This window comes from Emys orbicularis, chromosome 20 (assembly GCF_028017835.1).
Source record: "Emys orbicularis isolate rEmyOrb1 chromosome 20, rEmyOrb1.hap1, whole genome shotgun sequence".
Taxonomy (NCBI): Eukaryota; Metazoa; Chordata; order Testudines; family Emydidae; genus Emys; species Emys orbicularis.
The window spans coordinates 21,981,833-21,999,452 of NC_088702.1; the positions used below are offsets into that span (position 1 = coordinate 21,981,833).

At 50.4% G+C, this 17,620-nt stretch overlaps 1 protein-coding gene across 1 annotated transcript; it reads left to right on the forward strand.

Moving 5' to 3' along the window:
• Positions 1 to 2,407: 2,407 nt before the first annotated feature.
• LOC135892356 (uncharacterized) lies at positions 2,408 to 12,800 on the forward strand. The gene is made up of 6 exons (XM_065420085.1): positions 2,408 to 2,709; positions 3,691 to 3,920; positions 5,918 to 6,271; positions 7,386 to 7,736; positions 8,094 to 8,377; positions 10,175 to 12,800. Exons 2-6 carry the CDS (start codon positions 3,863 to 3,865, stop codon positions 11,366 to 11,368), a joined length of 2,241 nt encoding a protein of 746 aa, XP_065276157.1. The 5' UTR covers positions 2,408 to 2,709; positions 3,691 to 3,862; the 3' UTR covers positions 11,369 to 12,800.
• Positions 12,801 to 17,620: the final 4,820 nt, after the last annotated feature.

Consider the following 17,620-nt stretch of genomic DNA (forward strand, 5'->3'; position numbering starts at 1 on the left):
CTTCTATCACAGACTGGACACCTTTCCTAATCTCTGCACAGTCCTTTCCCCGGTACAGCCCTTGTTCCAGCTCAGGTGGTAGCTAGGGGATTTCCCATGATGGCTCCCCTTTGTTCTGTTCCACCCCCTTATATATCTTTAGCACAAGGCGGGAACCCTTTGTCCCTCTCTGGGTTCCCACCCCTCCTTCTCAATGGAAAAGCACCAGGTTAAAGATGGATTCCAGTTCAGGTGACATGATCACATGTCACTGTAAGACCCCAAGCCCTTATTCCTCTCAGCCTGACTCACAGGAAGGCCTGCAAGCAAACAGAGCCATCTGCAGTCAATTGTCCTGGCTAATCGGAGTCATCAAGATTCTAAACCACCATTAATGGCGCACACTTTGCATAATTACAATAGGCCCTCAGAGTTATATTTCATATTTCTAGTTTCAGCTACAAAAGTATTACCTTTATACAATTAAGATGAGCACACTCAGTAGATTATAAGCTTTGTAATGATACCTTACAAGAGACCTTTTGCATGAAGCATATTCCAGTTACATTATATTCACACTCATTAGATTATTTTTATCAAATCATATAGAGTGCAACATCACACTCGCATCTGTGAACATTTAAATAGATACAAATCAAACAAAAGGCTTAAAAATAAACATCAATATGATTAGTTGAATTCTGCCAAGCCCAAGGATATACTATTGTAATGAGCAACGCATATAATAGACATTACTCCTTGGAGTATATACAAAATCAAAGTCCAGCGTTTGGACCGCTGCACAGAACTGCAACATTGCTAAAAATAAACCCTGAGAAATGAAAGTAACAACCCCCCCAAAAATAGAGGCCCTAGAAATGGCCTTTCCCATCCATCCGCGGAGCTAAAACTCCTCCTGGCTCACATCTCGATTGCTGTGACATCCCCTTCTCCAGCTTTAACAAATGCAATCCTGCCCTGCTCAGATACATAAGAACGGCCATACTGGGTCAGACCAAAGGTCCATCCAGCCCAGTATCCTGTCTTCCGACAGTGGCCAGTGCCAGGTGCCCCAGAGGGAATGAACAGAACAGGGAATCATCAAGTGATACATCCCCTGTCGCCCATTCCCAGCTTCTGACAAACAGAGGCTAGGGACACCATCCCTGCCCATCCTGGCATTCAGAAAGCTGCTGCAGAGATCACTCCCCGAGCCCACTGCTTTGTCTGCATCACCCCTCTCTTTGCTTTGGAGCCCTGCACTGGCTCCCCCTTCTCCAGCTCCTCAAACATCAGCTGCTTCTCTTCGCTCAGACGGACCTTCACGGCCAATCCCCACCCGACCTTTCGTCTCTCGTTCGCACTCCCACCTCGGGTCGGCCCGTGCTGCCAGCTGCCATCGCCCACTGGGTACATTTCCAGACAAGCCCCTCGGTGACACACACACCCCCACTCTCCTTCATGCTGGGGGACGTGATGATCCCATCCAGCCTGACATGGCCATGATTCTCTGGAAACACCACATAAAGGAAATCGGTGACCCCTAGCGCCCCGCAGGGGCATCCGGGCAGCCCTGACTGCCAGGGGAGAGCTCCCATCCAGCCCCCTGCAGCACAGCGCCCCCTAGTGCCAGCCTGGGGCATTGGGGCCAGCCCTGAGTGCCAGGGGAGAGCCCCCACCCCGCCCCCTGCAGCACAGCGCCCCCTAGTGCCGCCTTGGGGCATCAGGGCCAGCCCTGACTGCCAGGGGAGAGACCCCTGCAGCACAGCGCCCCCAGCGCCAGCCTGGGGCATCGGGGCCAGCCCTGCCTGCCAGGGGAGACATCCCACCCCGCCCCCTGCAGCAAAGCCCCCCCTAGCATGGCACTGGGGCATTGGGGCCAGCCCTGACTGCCAGGGGAGAGTCCCCACCCTGCTCCCTGCAGCACAGCGCCCCCAAGCACCAGCCGGGGGCATCAGGGCCAGCCCTGAGTGCCTGGGAAGAGCGCCCATTAGTACTGGATTACTAACTCCGTTCCCTGCAGTGCTCTCTGGATTTTTTTCCTAGCCAAGGACTGAGTACGTGCAAGCCCTCTTAGCTTGAGACTGACCAGTTCCTGCCAAGCTAACGCAGCTCTCTGCCAGGGGACCCCATTAGGGCAAGAGTAAACCCTCTGGCAAGAGTCAAAGAACGTCCACCAAGAAAATTTTGCAGCATCACCTTCAGCTCTTTGGCCATGGCTACACTACACACTTATTGCGTCGCTTGGGGGTGTGTGTGTGAAAAATCCACACACACCCCCAGTGTAGACAGCTGTATGTGGATGGGAGAGTGTCTCCCGCTGACATAACTAGCGTTTCTCACAGAGGTGGAGTTATAGGGCGAGCTCTCTCCCGTCGGCTTAGAGCGTCTCCCCAGATACGCAACAGGGGTGCAGTTGTGCCGATGTCAATTTCTAGTGCAGATCTGCCCCTAATCTCCCACTGTCTGTGATGTTCAGGATTCTTGGTTGGGGTCGACGTCCCGGCTCGTTGGCTGGGAACAGCAGCGCTGGAACTGGGCTGTTTGCTCACTGCTTTCAAAGACAAACAGGAAAAAAACCCTGCCAGTTGCTTTCACTTTCCACATTATTCACCCTGCTCGGCATCGGTGGGAGAGACACGAGAGAGATGGGAAACCGGACACAAATCACACTGGTTCTGTTAGCTCTTTGCTGACTGGGCACACCTGGAGCTCCCGGGAGGGAAGCCGGTAAGTGGCCTTTCTTGGCTTTGGGTCTCGTTTTGTCAGGGGCTGGTTGTTGGAAGGCCAAAGAGGCACTATAGCTGCTGCTGACTAGCAGCCATTTTAGGTGTCCTGAACGCCACATACCGATGAATAATGGCACAGAGCTGGGCTCCGCTTTCAACGCTCCACACGGGCCATTGAGTTAGCCAGGGTGAGGCCACCCTTTGCAGGACCCCGGGCAGCATGTGGCCATGGGGGAGGCTCTCCGGTCTGATCGGGAAGACACGTTCTCTGGGAGAGGCACAAGCCCTCAGTTCCCAGGACAGAAACACCCCTTCCCCATTTTCTATTTGTAATAGAAAATGACCCCCTTTCTCTAGACCAGTGGTTCTCAACCAGGGGTACACGTCCCCTGGGGGTATGTATGTAGAGATCTTCCAGGGGGTACATCAACTCAGCTAGATATTTGCCTAGTTTTACAACAGGCCACATAAAAAGCACTAGCGAAGTCAGTGCAAACTGAAATTTCATACGACTTGTTTACACTGCTCTATAGACTGTCCACTGAAATGCAAGTACAATATTTATATCCCAATCGATTTATGTTATAATTATATGGGAACAATGAGAAAGAAAACACTTTGTCAGTAACAGTGTGGCTGGGACACTTGTACTTTTATGTCTAATTTTGTGAGCAAGTCATTTTTTAAGTGAGGTGAACCTTGGGGGTACACAAGACAAATCAGACTCCTGCAAGGGGAACAACAGTAGTCTGGGAAGGTTGAGAGCCGCTGCTCTAGAGGGCTGGTGCTTCATTTCGGCTTCCCCTGGGATGTCAGAGAATTGGATTCCTGCTACGGAATTGCATTCAATGTAATTTACACCCAGGGAAAGGGGTGTGAGCATTAGTGAGAAACCAGGTCTGCATTTGTTAAAGGCGTTTCCACAGCACCCTGCCAAATACGTCTGCAATCGCTTTGCTTTCCTGGCTATTAAATGACATAGGAGATGAGAGATCGGAACCAGCCCGGCGTTATGCCTGAGCACTACCGGGGTGAGCGAGAGGGGAATCGCGCCCTGCGCCTTCATTCCTGACGTTCAGCGGCTCGCCTGGGGCAGGAGCCAGCCCTTCAGAGACCGTCCCGCCTTCGCTTGCAGCAGCAGGCTGCTCCACACCATGACGAGAGTCAGTCTCGTTTGCTCACTTCACTCGATTGCGCTGTGGACTCTCTGCTGTAAGTATTCCAGCTCTGCTCGCCTTTGTCTTATTTATTAGTCAGGATGCTGGTGATAACGACTTCAGTGCCCCGGAGCCCCAGTCACAACCCAGGCCCCACTTTGCTTGGTGCTGTCCATTCTGATTGCTGTTTATTAGGTGTATCACGGTAACACACAAGAACCCCAGTCCTGGCTCGAGGCCCCATTGGGCTCAGAGGTGTGCGTTATTACAGTAACTCCTCACTGAACGGCGTCCAGGTTAATGATGTGTCATTGTTACGTCGCTGATCAGTTAGGGAACAAGCTCGTTTAAAGTTGCGCAGTGCTCCCTTATAAGGTTGTTTAGCAGCCGCCTGCTTTGTCCCCTGCTTGCAGGAAGAGCAGCCCGTTGGAGCTAGTGGGGGGGGGCTTGGAGCCAGGGTGGACCTGCAGCCCCCCTACCAGCTCCCCGAGTTCCCCGTGCGGCAGCCGCCCAGCAGGCTATCGACTGCCGGCAGTTCAGCTGTCCCTCCCCCCACTGCCATGTGCTGCTCCCGCCCTCTGCCTTGGAGCTGCTCCCAGAGCCTCCTGCTTGCTGTGCGGGGTGGGGGGGAAGAGGAGGGCTGATGTCAGGGTGTCCCTCTCCCCCCACTCCTGCCCCCCACTCCTGTACCCCATCTACACGGTAGGGGCGGGACACGACAGCTCAGGAGGGAGGGAGCTTGCTGGCAGCAAGCTTAAAAAGGCAATGTACTTAGAGTGGGGACAGCGTACTTAAAGGGGCAATGTGCGCCTCTCTCACACACACACATACATACATGGTGTGTGTCTCTGTCTCTCCCTCTCCATTTCTCTCTCTTTCTCTCTCACACACACAGTGTGTGTCTCTCCCTCTCCCTCTCTCACGCACAGTGTCTCTCTCTCTCACGCACACACACACACATTGTGTGTATCTGTCTCTCTCTCACACACACAAACACATGGTGTGTGTGTCCCTCTATTTCTCTCTCACACACACACATGGTGTGTGCCTCTGTCTCTGTTTCTCTGTCTCGTTCACACACACACACACATATGCACCCCCCGGCACTTTGGAAAGGGGAGGGAGTGCTGCGCTCCAGTGGGATAGCCTGGGTTCATCATCACGTTCAGTTTCCGCAGGGAATGTTTGCAGCCACTGCCATGCGTCTGTTGTGTCTCCTGCCTCTTGTGCTGCCTTGTAGAGTGTGAGGTTACATTAATAACAATGTGTTAACCCTTGAGGGCTCAGTCAAGTGCTAGTTCATCATTCAGCAGTAAGGCATTTCCTGGGAAATATCCCACCCTCTGACTCCTCCACCTCAACCAAGCTTCACAATCATCATTGCTGTGTACAGTATTGAACTGTTTGTTTAAAACTTATATACACAGTATATATATATATATATATATATCCATAGCTGTGGATGGTCTGCCCGACATGTGAGGTCTCATGCTAATCTTTTATAACTCGAGATTGGTTTAAGCATGAGGTTCAGTCTCATTTCCAAAATGTATGTTAGCATTAACTACTCTAACTCTGGCTTTCCCTGTTATCCAGCTAACCACCCAATCCCTGTTTAGATCTTGTCAAGCTCCTGGGCTCAATGACATCATGTGGCAGGGAGTTTCACAAGCTCACTGTTCCCCGAAAAAGTACATCCTTTAATCAGTTTGGAACATGCCACCTTTTCATTTCTTTTTTCTCTGTTTATTTATTAGCCAATAAATTGTTCCAAAAGCATTCCTCTAACTAGCTTTACACCCCCCAAAAGATGAGGTTTGGTGGACATACAAGATCTGGCCTTCAGAAAGCTGTAAAACTAGGACGGTGGCCAACTAGTAAGGTAGCAGTATAACACTTCTTTGCTCCCTCCTTAGTATTCAAAGTATGTTGGCCCAACTTACAGGCTGGGGGGCTCTCTCCTGGGGACCAGTGACTCTGAAAAAGATTTGGGGGTCATGGTGGAGGTTGGAGGACGAAAGTCTCTGAAGTTGATCTTTGCTTTCCTTTAAGGGGTTTCTGGAGAGGAGACAGCCATCACAGCTCAGTATGGGAAAGACGTCACCCTGACCTGCATCTTCCCGTCCAAATTGAAGATAAGCTTCCATCGACTGAGCATCACCTGGACAAAGGAAGGAGCCCAGGGCCAGGGTCTCCTGGTTCACAGATTCTATCTGAAGATGAACTGGCTGGAGGGACAGGAAGAGGCTTACAGGGGCCGAACGCAGCTATATCCACAGGAATTCCCCCAGGGAAATGCATCCCTGACACTCAGCGATGTTCGCCTCCAGGATGAAGGATCCTACCTCTGCAACGTCACCTGTGAGCTGGGAAGCTGGTCCCAGAAGATTTCACTTATAGTCCTAAGTATGGTTCCTCTTCCTGTACACCAGTCATGGGGGGGAGGGATAGCTCAGTGGTTTGAGCATTGGCCTGCTAAACCCAGGGTTATGAGCCCAATCCTTGAAGGGGCCACTTAGGGATCTGGGGAAAATCAGTATTTGGCCCTGCTAGTGAAGGCAGGGGGCTGGACTCAATGACCTTTCAGGGTTCTTTCCAGTTCTAGGAGATGGGAAATCTCCATTTAAAAAAAAAATAGCATCTGCAACAATCACTTCAGGTCCAGTGTACAATGTGATCGGGCAGATGGGCGCCTCATTGCAAAGCCACAGTGTATCCACCAAAAACACCACACTCGTCTGGCCTTGACTTTGTCTGCTTTCTGTACTACCTGTTATCTCCCAGGCAAGGGAAGGAGAACTCCCCTGCAGACCCACACATTCACACCCAGTGCGACTTAAAAGGCCATCTAGCCATATGATTTTCCATGCAGGTTTTGTGTGGTGGGGAGAAATGGGTAGCACTCAGTGCAGCTCCTGCGTCTCAAAGAGATTGTTTCAGGCTCTCGGCAGATACCGGCAGCCATTGGTTTGTGGTCTGCCTGTCTCTGCTAGATTAAGGAGCCCATTAGTACCTGGTATTTTCTCCCTGTGAAAGTCCTTATACACGGTAATCATGCCACCTCTTCTTTTGGATAAGTTTCACAACCATAAAGGCTGGAGTGTGACATTTTCTTAAAATGAGCTCTTAGATTCTGGAGCTGAACAAGGCTGACACCAGGGAAAGTCTAAGGGGCCATGAGCCAGTTCAATCCAACCCCCACGGATGTGTTCTGTGTATGTAACTTCTACATTTCAGAAAAAACTGGTGAAAATATTTGGGGGGAAAATGAGGATTTGATTGCAGGCACTTATCACTCTTCCATTTCCATAGGATCCAGGCGTTTACAGGGCCCTGTTTGGTAGGGCAGGGCTGTTACTGCCATTGTACAAATGGGAAAACTGAGGTATGGGGCGATGTAGTGACTTGTCCAAGTTCACCCAGGGGTTTTGTGGTCGAGCAGGGAATTAAGTCAGGACTCTGGAGTCCCAGGCTCGGGCCCTAACCCCCTCTCCTGTCTGGATGTTTGTTTCCCTCTCAGGTGACAGTGAAATGGAAAGGCCCATCATCGTTCAGGCAGGGGAGGACGTCATCCTGAATTGCTCCTTCCAGTCTGAGTTAAACCACCAGCCACTGAACATCACCTGGAAGAAGGAGGAAGAGGAGGGACCACATCTCCTGGTTCACAGCTACTGCTCTGAGCTGGACCCGCTGGAAACACAGGATGAGGCTTACCGGGGTCGGACCCAGCTGTATCCGGAGAGATTCCGTGAGGGAAACGCATCCCTGAGACTCAAGAACATCCGGCTGGCGGACAACGGGATCTACACCTGTCACGTCAAGCCCCAACTGGGCAGGTTTTCCGTGCGGATGAGAGTGGCCGTGGAGAAGGGTAGGGCTCCTCTCACAGGGCACCGCACAAGTCCCAGGGTCTGGGCAGCTGGGATGCTAGGAACTGCTCCACGCGGCAGGGAGTGGAGCTCTGTGCAGGGGAGCAGGTAGTCTAGGTGATAATCAGCGAGGTGGGAGGTGAGGTTTGGTGATGACAAATGGGAAGGGGAGTGGGGTCTGTGGAAGGGAGGGTGTCCACGACACGCTCTTTGTAGGAAGCTGCGATCCACGCTACGGAAATGCCTGAGAGCCGCCGGGCTGGAGTCTGTGGGACATTTCTAACCCTCTCCCCACGTGCCCCAGGGGAATATCCCATCTCTCATGCTGCGTCCCGTTGGGTTTATTTTGTGTTTTCCAGATGCTGAGCTTCTCCAGAGCCCATCAACATGGTGCAGTCTGTGGTGGATTGATCTGGGGGTGTTACTGGGGATATTAGCATTTGCTCGCCTTCGAATGTATTATCCTTCCTGGCGGAAACCGTGGCTGGACAAAAAGTCACCTCGAAGTGAGTCCCAGCAGACTGTGTCCGACCATAAAAAAGACGAAGAGGAGAACAAACCTCTGCTCCGGTCATCCCCGTCAACCTCTATGGAGCTAGGAGTGGCCAATCCCACCCACAGTCTACCTGTGCATTCCTCCCTGGTACGGCTCCAGACATTTCGCTTCCCTTCTTTGTTTGCACATGTGTCTGAGGTCATTAGATTTGAGGGGAGGAGGTTGGGTCACTTTGGATTTCTCAAGGCCCTGCTGCCCGTTTGAAATGATTCCCTTGTCAGGCAAACGTGGAAAGGGAAAAGAGATCAGGATTGCGGTTTTGAAAACTGTCATGTTTTCTTTCTTTTGTCACATCTCAAAGCCTCTTGGCGCAGAGACTTCACCTTTGCTTTATTTAAGGCTTGTTTACACATGAAAGTTAATCCGGAATAAGGTAAATGTGTGAATTTAAAGCAGAATAATGATTCCATAATAACTCCATAAGGGGATATTCTTATTTCAGAATGAGAGTGCCTTTTTTTTTTGTCCAAAGTGGATTAAGGTCTTGCCTAGGGCAGGTCTACACTATGGGGTGGATTGAGGCTGTGACAATCGATCCACCGGGCTTCGATTTATTGGGTCTAGTGAAGACCCATTAAATCAACCATCGATCACTCTCCCGTTGACTCTGGTACTCCACCAGAACGAAATGAGTAAGGGGAGTCGACGGGAGAGTGGACCCCGTGGTAAGTAGATCTAAGACACATTAATTTGAGTTACGCTACTAACATAACTCAAATCGTGTACCTTAGATCGACTTTCCCCTGTAGTTTAGACCTGCCACTACACAGGGAATGATTCCTGATTAACTGTTCCTGATTAACTCCATGTGTGGATGCTCCTATTCCTAGAAAGAATGCTTTATCTGGAGCTAGCTTAATCCACTTCCAAAGCATTCATGTAGGGAGTTAATCCAGACTAGCTAGTCTGCTTTAAATTCACATTCTCCTTTATTCTGGATTAATTATCATATGTAGCCATGGTCACAGTTACTCTAAATTATGCCATCTGCAGCAGTCCCATAGGGACAGCTCCAGCAGCTGAGGTTCAGCTTGAGTCCCCAACCTCTTCTAACCTCCAGAATACCTCTTCCCAGAGCACTATGCAGATGTGAGGAGCATAGAGCAAGTTAGCCCAGCTTTACATGACCCTCATACCAGAAGACAGCCCACTCCACCACTATTGGCTACCTTTTTAGGGCAGATTTCCAACCAGAACAGGAGTTGAGGACCTGGCCCTGAAAGTTCTCATCACAGGTGCCCCAGCTCATAAAGAGGGGCAGAATTTTCTTACTGCACTTGCAAACGGCTCTGTACACTGATTTTGCAAACTGTGTAACCAGCTCACAGACACTTGACTCAGAAAGTTTCTGCCCAGACTTAACTCCCACTTACTGAAGCTAGAAATATCAAACCTAACTTGTTTGGTAGATCCTCTGGTGCTCTAAAGATCAAGCCAATTCTGAAGACAATTGCTCCCGCTATTTGAAAGTTGTGAAGGTGTAACTTTGGTATGTCTTCTCCAAAATTGCCCTGGGTCCCCAAAACAGGTGGAGATGTTCAGATTCCAGTTGTGCATCTGGGATGCATGCTCAGAAAGGATCCTCTGCAAATGCATCTCACACCTTCATTGCAGAAAGGGGGTTGGACATACGCCTTTATGGTAGTGTTACCACTTCTCACGGGTCCTGGTGAGGGATCTTTGACGGTCTGACATCTATGGGATTGGGGGAAGAAGGACAAGGTGTCCTCAGTCTCCTTCCTACCAGCAATTTCTTCAATTTAACTGCAGATTGTTGCAAATTCGCTTTTAGCCTGCTGTGATTCTTCTGTGAGCTGATTATATTATAAATGTTGCCCTTGAGAATACATGATCAATATTTGGTCTGGGTTTTTGTGTTTTCAGGGGAAGACTGCCAAAGACATGGGAGAACCAAGGGCTGCTCCTGGAGTTCAAATAGTACCTACATTGATTTCTATAATGCAGCAGTGGGCTTTGGAATACACCAGGTTAAATATCGCCATTATGGGAGAGCTAAACTGTGGGAAATCATCCTTCATTAATGCCATGCGGGGGCTATGTGATGAAGACGAAGGTGCTGCCCCAGTTGGGGAGGAAGAAACAATGATGGAGCCAACAGCTTATCAGCATCCCAAACACCCGAGCGTGACTTTCTGGAGGCTGCCAATAGATTTTCAGCCATGTCTCCAGACAGTGAAATTTGTCTGCTACGACTTCTTCATCATCATGGGTTTAGAAGAATTCACACCTAGGCATGCTGAGCTGGCCCATGAGATCCAGAAGGCAGGGAAGATGTGTTCCTTTGTGCGCTCCAAGGTGGATGCAGATTTGCATGATGCCAGACACAGCCGGCCCTCCAACTATGATGAGGAGAAAATATTGAAGGACATCCGTAACCACTGCATCAGATGCCTGGAAATGGGAGGGATGATCAATCCTGAGGTTTTCCTCCTCTCCGCATTTGAATTAGAGAAGTATGATTTTCCCCTCCTGAGAGCGAGCATGGAGAAAGATCTCCCGGGCAACAAGAAAGGGGCTTTGATACTGGCCCTGCCCAACTCCTCTCTGCAAATCTTGCAAAAGAAAAAGGAAGCCCTGCAGAAGCAGATCTGGAAAATAGCCCTTGCGTCCACTCTAATCACGGTTTTTCACATGCCCGTTGTCTCCACCATTCTTGACGTTACCATTCTACTGACATGCATGAGATATTATTGCCAGGTCTTGGGCCTGGATGATGTCTCCTTCACGGCTCTCGTGAGGCAGTTTGGCAAACCAGCGGAAGAGTTGAAGGCTGTTATGAAGCCCCTGCTGACCAAGGAAATTAGCATTAACGTGGTCTTGCAGCTCCTGTCCTCGGTTGGGTGCGGCATATTGATAGGACTTGATTTGTTTCTGTGGCCTTTACGGGTGCTAGGATTCATGCTGTCTGGAGGAGTTGCAGCGGTAGGATTCTTAGGGGCTGGTGCAATTTCACTGGCTACCACGTATATCCTGCTGAAAACCTTTCTCAACGGTGCTGCTGAAGATGCCCAAAGAATCCTACAGAAGCTAAGTCCACATGACAACAGGAAAAGCTAACGAAGCTAACGAGACGACTCAAACGAGGAAGGATTTCCAGCACCGGCATCTAAATGTTCAGGGCACACGCTTCACGAGCACCATGTGCTTATTCTGCTGTTCTTGTCCCTGTTCTGGTCCTTCCTTTTTAAGCTCCCCTGGTGTAATCCTCCAGCGCATAACTCCACCAGCTTCCACTTGACACGGGAACTGGGCTGAGGTTGTCACACCAGACGGGCTTAGATTGGAAGAACCAGCATCATAAATCCGGGTCAACAGATGAATAGTGAAACGATTGAATGTAGGTGTGTGGGAAAGAGTCTGGCTCACAGTCTGAGTCCTTTCGTGTATTCCCAGCCCAGGCAGCTGGCCCTGTTCTACTTCCCTTCCCACAGTTCTTTCTTTCTTATATTGTTTCTTTCCTGTTATCTGGTTATATTACAGCAACGCTTACTAGAGACCCCAGCTGGGATCAGGGCCCCGACATGCCGGGCGCTGCCCAGACACAGCCGGAGACAGTCCCTGCCCCTAAGAGTTTACAAAAAGACAAAAGGTGGGAGGGGAAATGGAGGCACAGAGCGAGACCCCAAGCAGGCCAGAAACACACCCTGCGTCTCCTGACTCCAAGGCTAGTGGGCTAACAAACCGCATCCCTCGCTTCCTCTCTCATCCTTTTAGCTCTGCTTCCTTGTTCACCACTCAGCAGCAGGCTCCGTGCCACCCGGGATGGGGCGCTCCCAGGGGGCTGCACAGGTCCTGGCATCTCAGCTCAGCGGCGCTAGCCTACAGGAAAAGAAAATCTGGGCCTGGCAGCTCTGCCATCTGTGTGGTCTGCTGCGGGAGCTACTGCTGCTTTCCCTGCAGCCCTAGGGACACATTTGCACAGTGGGGGCAGAGCCAGGGGCGTGCAAATTTCTGCATCCTCCTGTTCTCCTCTGTCCCAAGCCTCTCGCCAGACTAGCCTGGGGACCTCGAGAAGACGGTCGCTGATAGAAACACTGTGTGTATCACTATTAATGCTGTAGGTTTCCTGGCTAGGAAATGGGTTTGAGTCCCTCAGTCTGCATCATATCTCCCTCTGCATCCTGAGCCAGCCAGTCCCTTCCCTGGGGCTGGATGGGAGCTGGTGCCCCCTAGAAGGGACAGCCCCATGTCCCATTCTCCGCCCCCCTGAGCCAGTCAGTCCCTGCCCTGGGGCCGGATAGGAAAGGCCTCATGTCCCATTCCCTGCCCCCTGAGAGCCAGTCAGTCCTCTCCTCAATAGGTCATTTCAAGCAATAGCACTGCAAACCGGGCGATAGCTGATGGTTTATACCTTTAAAAGGTAATTGCTTGACCGGCTCACACAGGTTAGCGCGACTCTACTGTAATGCGTATGTTCAATAGCCTGTGTGTTCTCCTCTTGTCAGACTTGTTTTATACTCCACTAAACATGTATATTTTGGGATTGAGCGTCTGTGTTTCCAAACCTCATCACTCACAGAAGACCTTGGATTAATTCAGGGCTGGTGGACGGGTCAGTGCTGGATCGCATACACGGAAGTAAGTGTGTGGTGAGCAGAAAATCTTAGGCCTTGTCTACACTACAGAAGTTTGCCAGGAGCTGTACTGTTTGGTACCTCTCAAAGGCTTGAGACGCACGTCTGGCCCACCTACAGCATTGCTTCAGCTGTTTGCTAATCATGCTGACTGCTGCCCGGCGTCCTCTGTGCTTCATCAGGGTTGAAAGTCAGCCGAGGGCTTGTCTGTCTGGGGAAATAGCCCGGAACAACTATTGCAGAATAGCCACCCTGCAATAGCTTCCCGTGTGGACGCTCTGGTTCCGCCCTCGGGGTACGTCTATACTTCAGTCACAGGGGGTACTGCAGCTCCTGGACGTATCCGAGCTGGCTTTAACGGGAGTGGGCCAGCCTGGCCAGTATTTACCCAGGATGCCGTGTGGGGGCTTACACAGCGTGTGCTGCCGCGGCTTTGCTGCTCCGCGACCCGAGCTAGCTGAGGTGTGTCTGCTTCAGCTGCAATCACAGCCCTTGCTTGCACTACAGGCAGCCTGATCAGCGGGGCTGCCCACTACCCCACACCTCTAGGGTGCCGGTGTTGGGCCAGGGGCACCACGACTCAGAGACGAGCAGTGCTTGAGCAGCTAGAGCTACCGGGTTGCCCCGTTCCATATTATACGGGACGTCCCTTATTTAAATGAAAAATTGCCTGGCCCAAACTAAATCAGTACAAGCCACTTTTTTCCCCATGTTTCAACAACATGCGCTGCAGCTCTCACTGTGTTCCCTCTCCGTGCTCTAGCAAGGGCAACTACTGTAGGATCCCCAGCCGTCACCTCTCTTGGGTGGAGACCTGCGCCTCTGGGCCTCCTGATCGGGGCTTTTCCAGGCTGCACCATTCCCTGCCTACACTGTGAATTCCCCCACAAGCCAGACTGCCTGAGCTGGCTTGTACTGCTTGTCTCCTCCGAGGCTATAACCAGTGTAACTGCCTGCAGCTATGAGTTAGCCCCCAGATGTTTCTAAGCCAGCACATTTAGCCTTAAGGTGAAGTCAGAGCAAAGAAAACATATTAAAAACAATAAAAGAACCTGTGCTAATAAGCTTCCCAGAGCTCACCCCCAGCTCCAGCAGGGCTCTGGTCCCTGATCAGTCCTTCAACCCCCCACTGGGCTTTTTCTGTGGTTACAAGTTCATCGCAGCTGTTAGCGCAGAACAAGCCACCTCCCCCCCACCCCCGGAATAGGTCACAGCAGGATCACGGGTGGACGTGCACCCAGGGAGGTAAAGGGTAGGATGGGGGTTACGAAAACTGTCCTCTCCAGTCCAGTCTCTGTTCCAAGCAAATAGGCATTGGTGGGTTTCCAAGATGGGCTCAGTTAGCATCTCTCATCGGGGCCCCTCGCTCCCCCAGAAACTCCGCACAGACTTGCACCCAGCTGGGCTGTCCGGCACTCGCAACACACAACTCTGGCCTGTCCACAGCTCCTGGGACTTGTTCCCAGCTCCTCGCTGCCATGCGGCCAACCCGTCCACGCAGAGCCCAGCCTCAACTCCTGGTTCAGGGCCCTTCCCCTTACCTAGCCAGGGGGCAGGGATGGGGCTAATGAATATTGTAGTCTCTGCTTTGCAGATCCATCCTTAAAAGGCCAGACAGCCTGGGACAGTGAGAGATGATGCCAGGTGTGCAGGAGAGGGAAACAAAGTTTAATCTAAACCCGGAGCTGGGCTGAAAGACCTTTGCTAGCTTGGACCATCTGGGAAATGATACGAAGGAATCCAGAGCGTAGTGTGTTGAGGCTCCCAGCAGACGGCGAGAGTCTCCAAGTACTGACTGGCCTTGGATTGAACTGGGAATCAGGCCCTGAGCTCATTAATTGTTATTTATTTATTTCTGGGAGGCAGGGAGGAAAGGCGGAAATACAAAAGAAAAAGCAAAGTAGGTAGAAAGCCGAGAGAAAACCAAAGGCGACGAATTGTAGTAAGATCGACCTCCAAAAATATAACGTCTAATGAGGGTCCCGATTTTATAGGGACAGTCACGATTTTGGGGTCTTTTTCGTATATGGGCTCCTATTACCCCCCACTCCTGTCCCGATTTTTCACATTTGCTGTCTGGTCACCCTCCGTCTAACTGAGGTTGAGCTATGTCTGTACAGTTAGATCCAAGTCAATAATTTTTGAAATCAATACAATACGCCCATAGAGCGTATACAGTCCAATACAATATGCCTATAAAGTGTATACAACCCAATACAATATGCCCATACAGCATATACAGCCCAATACAATATACCCATAGAGCGTATATAGCCTTTGATTCCCGGTTCCTGGAACTGCTGTGCAATGGGCCAGTCACCAAGGGCAAGTTGGAAGGTCTCAATAGAGCGAGAGATTCCCAGAACGACTTACAAGAACTTTTCTGTTTATAAAAACATTACAGCTTTCAAGTTAGGTTTAGAGGGTCAGGGTAATTCAGGCTCTTGGCTTGGCAACAATATAAACAATATTGTCACAAGGCGATTAAATCAACAAGCTTAAACATCTTAGTGTACACACACACACACACACACACACACACACACACACAGCAGACTAGTTCTCCATATCCATCACACACTTGGCTGGTGTCAATCTTCAGAATATGATCCCTTTTCTCCTTTCTTTCATGGTTTGAGCCGTGAAATAGTTCACAGTGTGGCCAGTTAGAGTTTTATTTGCAGTTACACTCAAGCCCCTGGAAAGCCCCTTGACACTGCCAGAGCTACCGAAAGTGGGCGTATATTATAGACACCCCCTTTGAGGCCCATCAAAATCATCTTGAGCATCTGAGTTCGTACCCACCGGAATGGATGGGGCAATTCACACCTCAAAGCGATTGTTTCAGGCTCTCTGCAACCTTAGGCTTGGTCTACACTTAAAACTTAGCTATGTGAGGCCATGTCTGCACTACAAAATTAAGTTGACTTACCATAGGTCGGCATACAGCCACCGCCCGTAATTACATCGGTTGTGCATACTTCGCTCCTTGTGTCAGAGGTGCACGGCCTGGCCAGGAGCACATCTATCAACTGTACTGTCAGCGTGGGGCATTGTGGGACGGTCCCTGAAAGCTGGTAACAGTCGATGTGAGCAATGGAGTGTCTACACTGACACTACATCAACCTAACTACAACGATTTTGACTCTACGCCGCTCATGGAGGTGGAGTTATTAAGTCGGGGCAGCAGGGCAGTTACATCAGCGGAAGCGAAATTTAAGTGAAGATGTTTCCATGGTTAGGTCGCTGTGAGCTGCCTTAAGTTTTCTTGTCAGGCAGTGTTATTCCCTCCCCCCATAGTTTAAGCTGAGGGGATGAGCACTTCCTCCCCCTCTTCATGGGTGTGCAGGGGAACAATCAACAAAGTCTTTGGTCTATGACAGTGGCTCTCAACCTTTCCAGATGACTGTTCCCCTTGCAGGAGTCTGATTTGTCTTGCGTACCCACAAGTTGCCCCTCACTTAAAAACGACTTGCTCACAGAATCAGACATAAGCATACACAAGTGTCACTGCACACTGCTACTGAAACATTGCTTACGTTCTCATGTTTACCATATAAAATAAATCAATTGGGATATAAATCTTGTACTTACATTTCAGTGGATAGTCTACAGAGCAGTATAACGAAGTCATTGTCTGTATGAAATTTCAGTTTGCACTGACTTGGCTAGTGCTTTTTATGTAGCCTGTTGTAAAACTGGGCAAATGTCTAGATGAGTTGATGTACCCCCTGGAAGATCTCTGCGTACCCCCAGGGGTACACGTACCCCTGGTTGAGAACCTCTGGTCTATGATGTCCCACAGTGGCCCATTTGGATTCAATAGGTCTTCCTGATAGACAGGAGATAACCATCCTGGGGCAAACCAGTATTTCACACCTAGAGCACCCCCACTCTGCAGTGCTCCTCCTCCACCCTAACCATAGAGCCCCCCCACTCTGCAGTGTCCCTCCCCCACCCTAACCATAGAGACCCCGCCTAGAGCGCCCCCACTCTGTAGTGCCCCTCCCCTCCCTTAACCATAGAGACCCTGCCTAGAGCACCCCCCACTGCAGTGCCCCTTCTCCACCCTAACATAAAGACCCCGCCTAGAGCACCCCCACACTGCAGTGCCCCTCCTCCACCCTAACCATAGAGACCCTGACTAGAGCACCCCCCACTGCAGTGCCCCTCCCCCACCCTAACCTAACTTACTCCTGATTTACACCAGGCTGGGAACAGATTTTGGCTCTTGTGGCTTTTGCCAGACACGGTTCTTCTGCTTCCTGTGAGCTACCAACTAAACTCTGCTTTTCTTGAGATCTGACCAAGATCCGAGGGCTTTTCTACACTAGAGCGATATACTGCATTAAAGATACCGGTGGTACAGCTCCTCTAGTGTACATGTAGTTAGATTGGTATGCAGGTGCCGGGACAGAATAGTCCTGTAGGAGAAGGAGAAAAAGCCATATTGGTATGAGTCACCTTTTAGCCATATAACCGCATCCACACTAGCAATTGTACTGGTCTCTCTATGAATATGTCTAAACTGGAAATAGACAATGTGATTCCCAGCTGAAGTGACCTAGCTCTGTTCAGGCGACCACGCTAAAATAGGTGTGTGGCCTATTAACACTAACATACATTTTGGAAGTGAGACTGAACCTCACGCATATATATATATATATAGTATAAGTTGTAAACAAACAATTGAATATTGTCCATATTCAGGGTGATTTTCAGCATTAAGACTTAG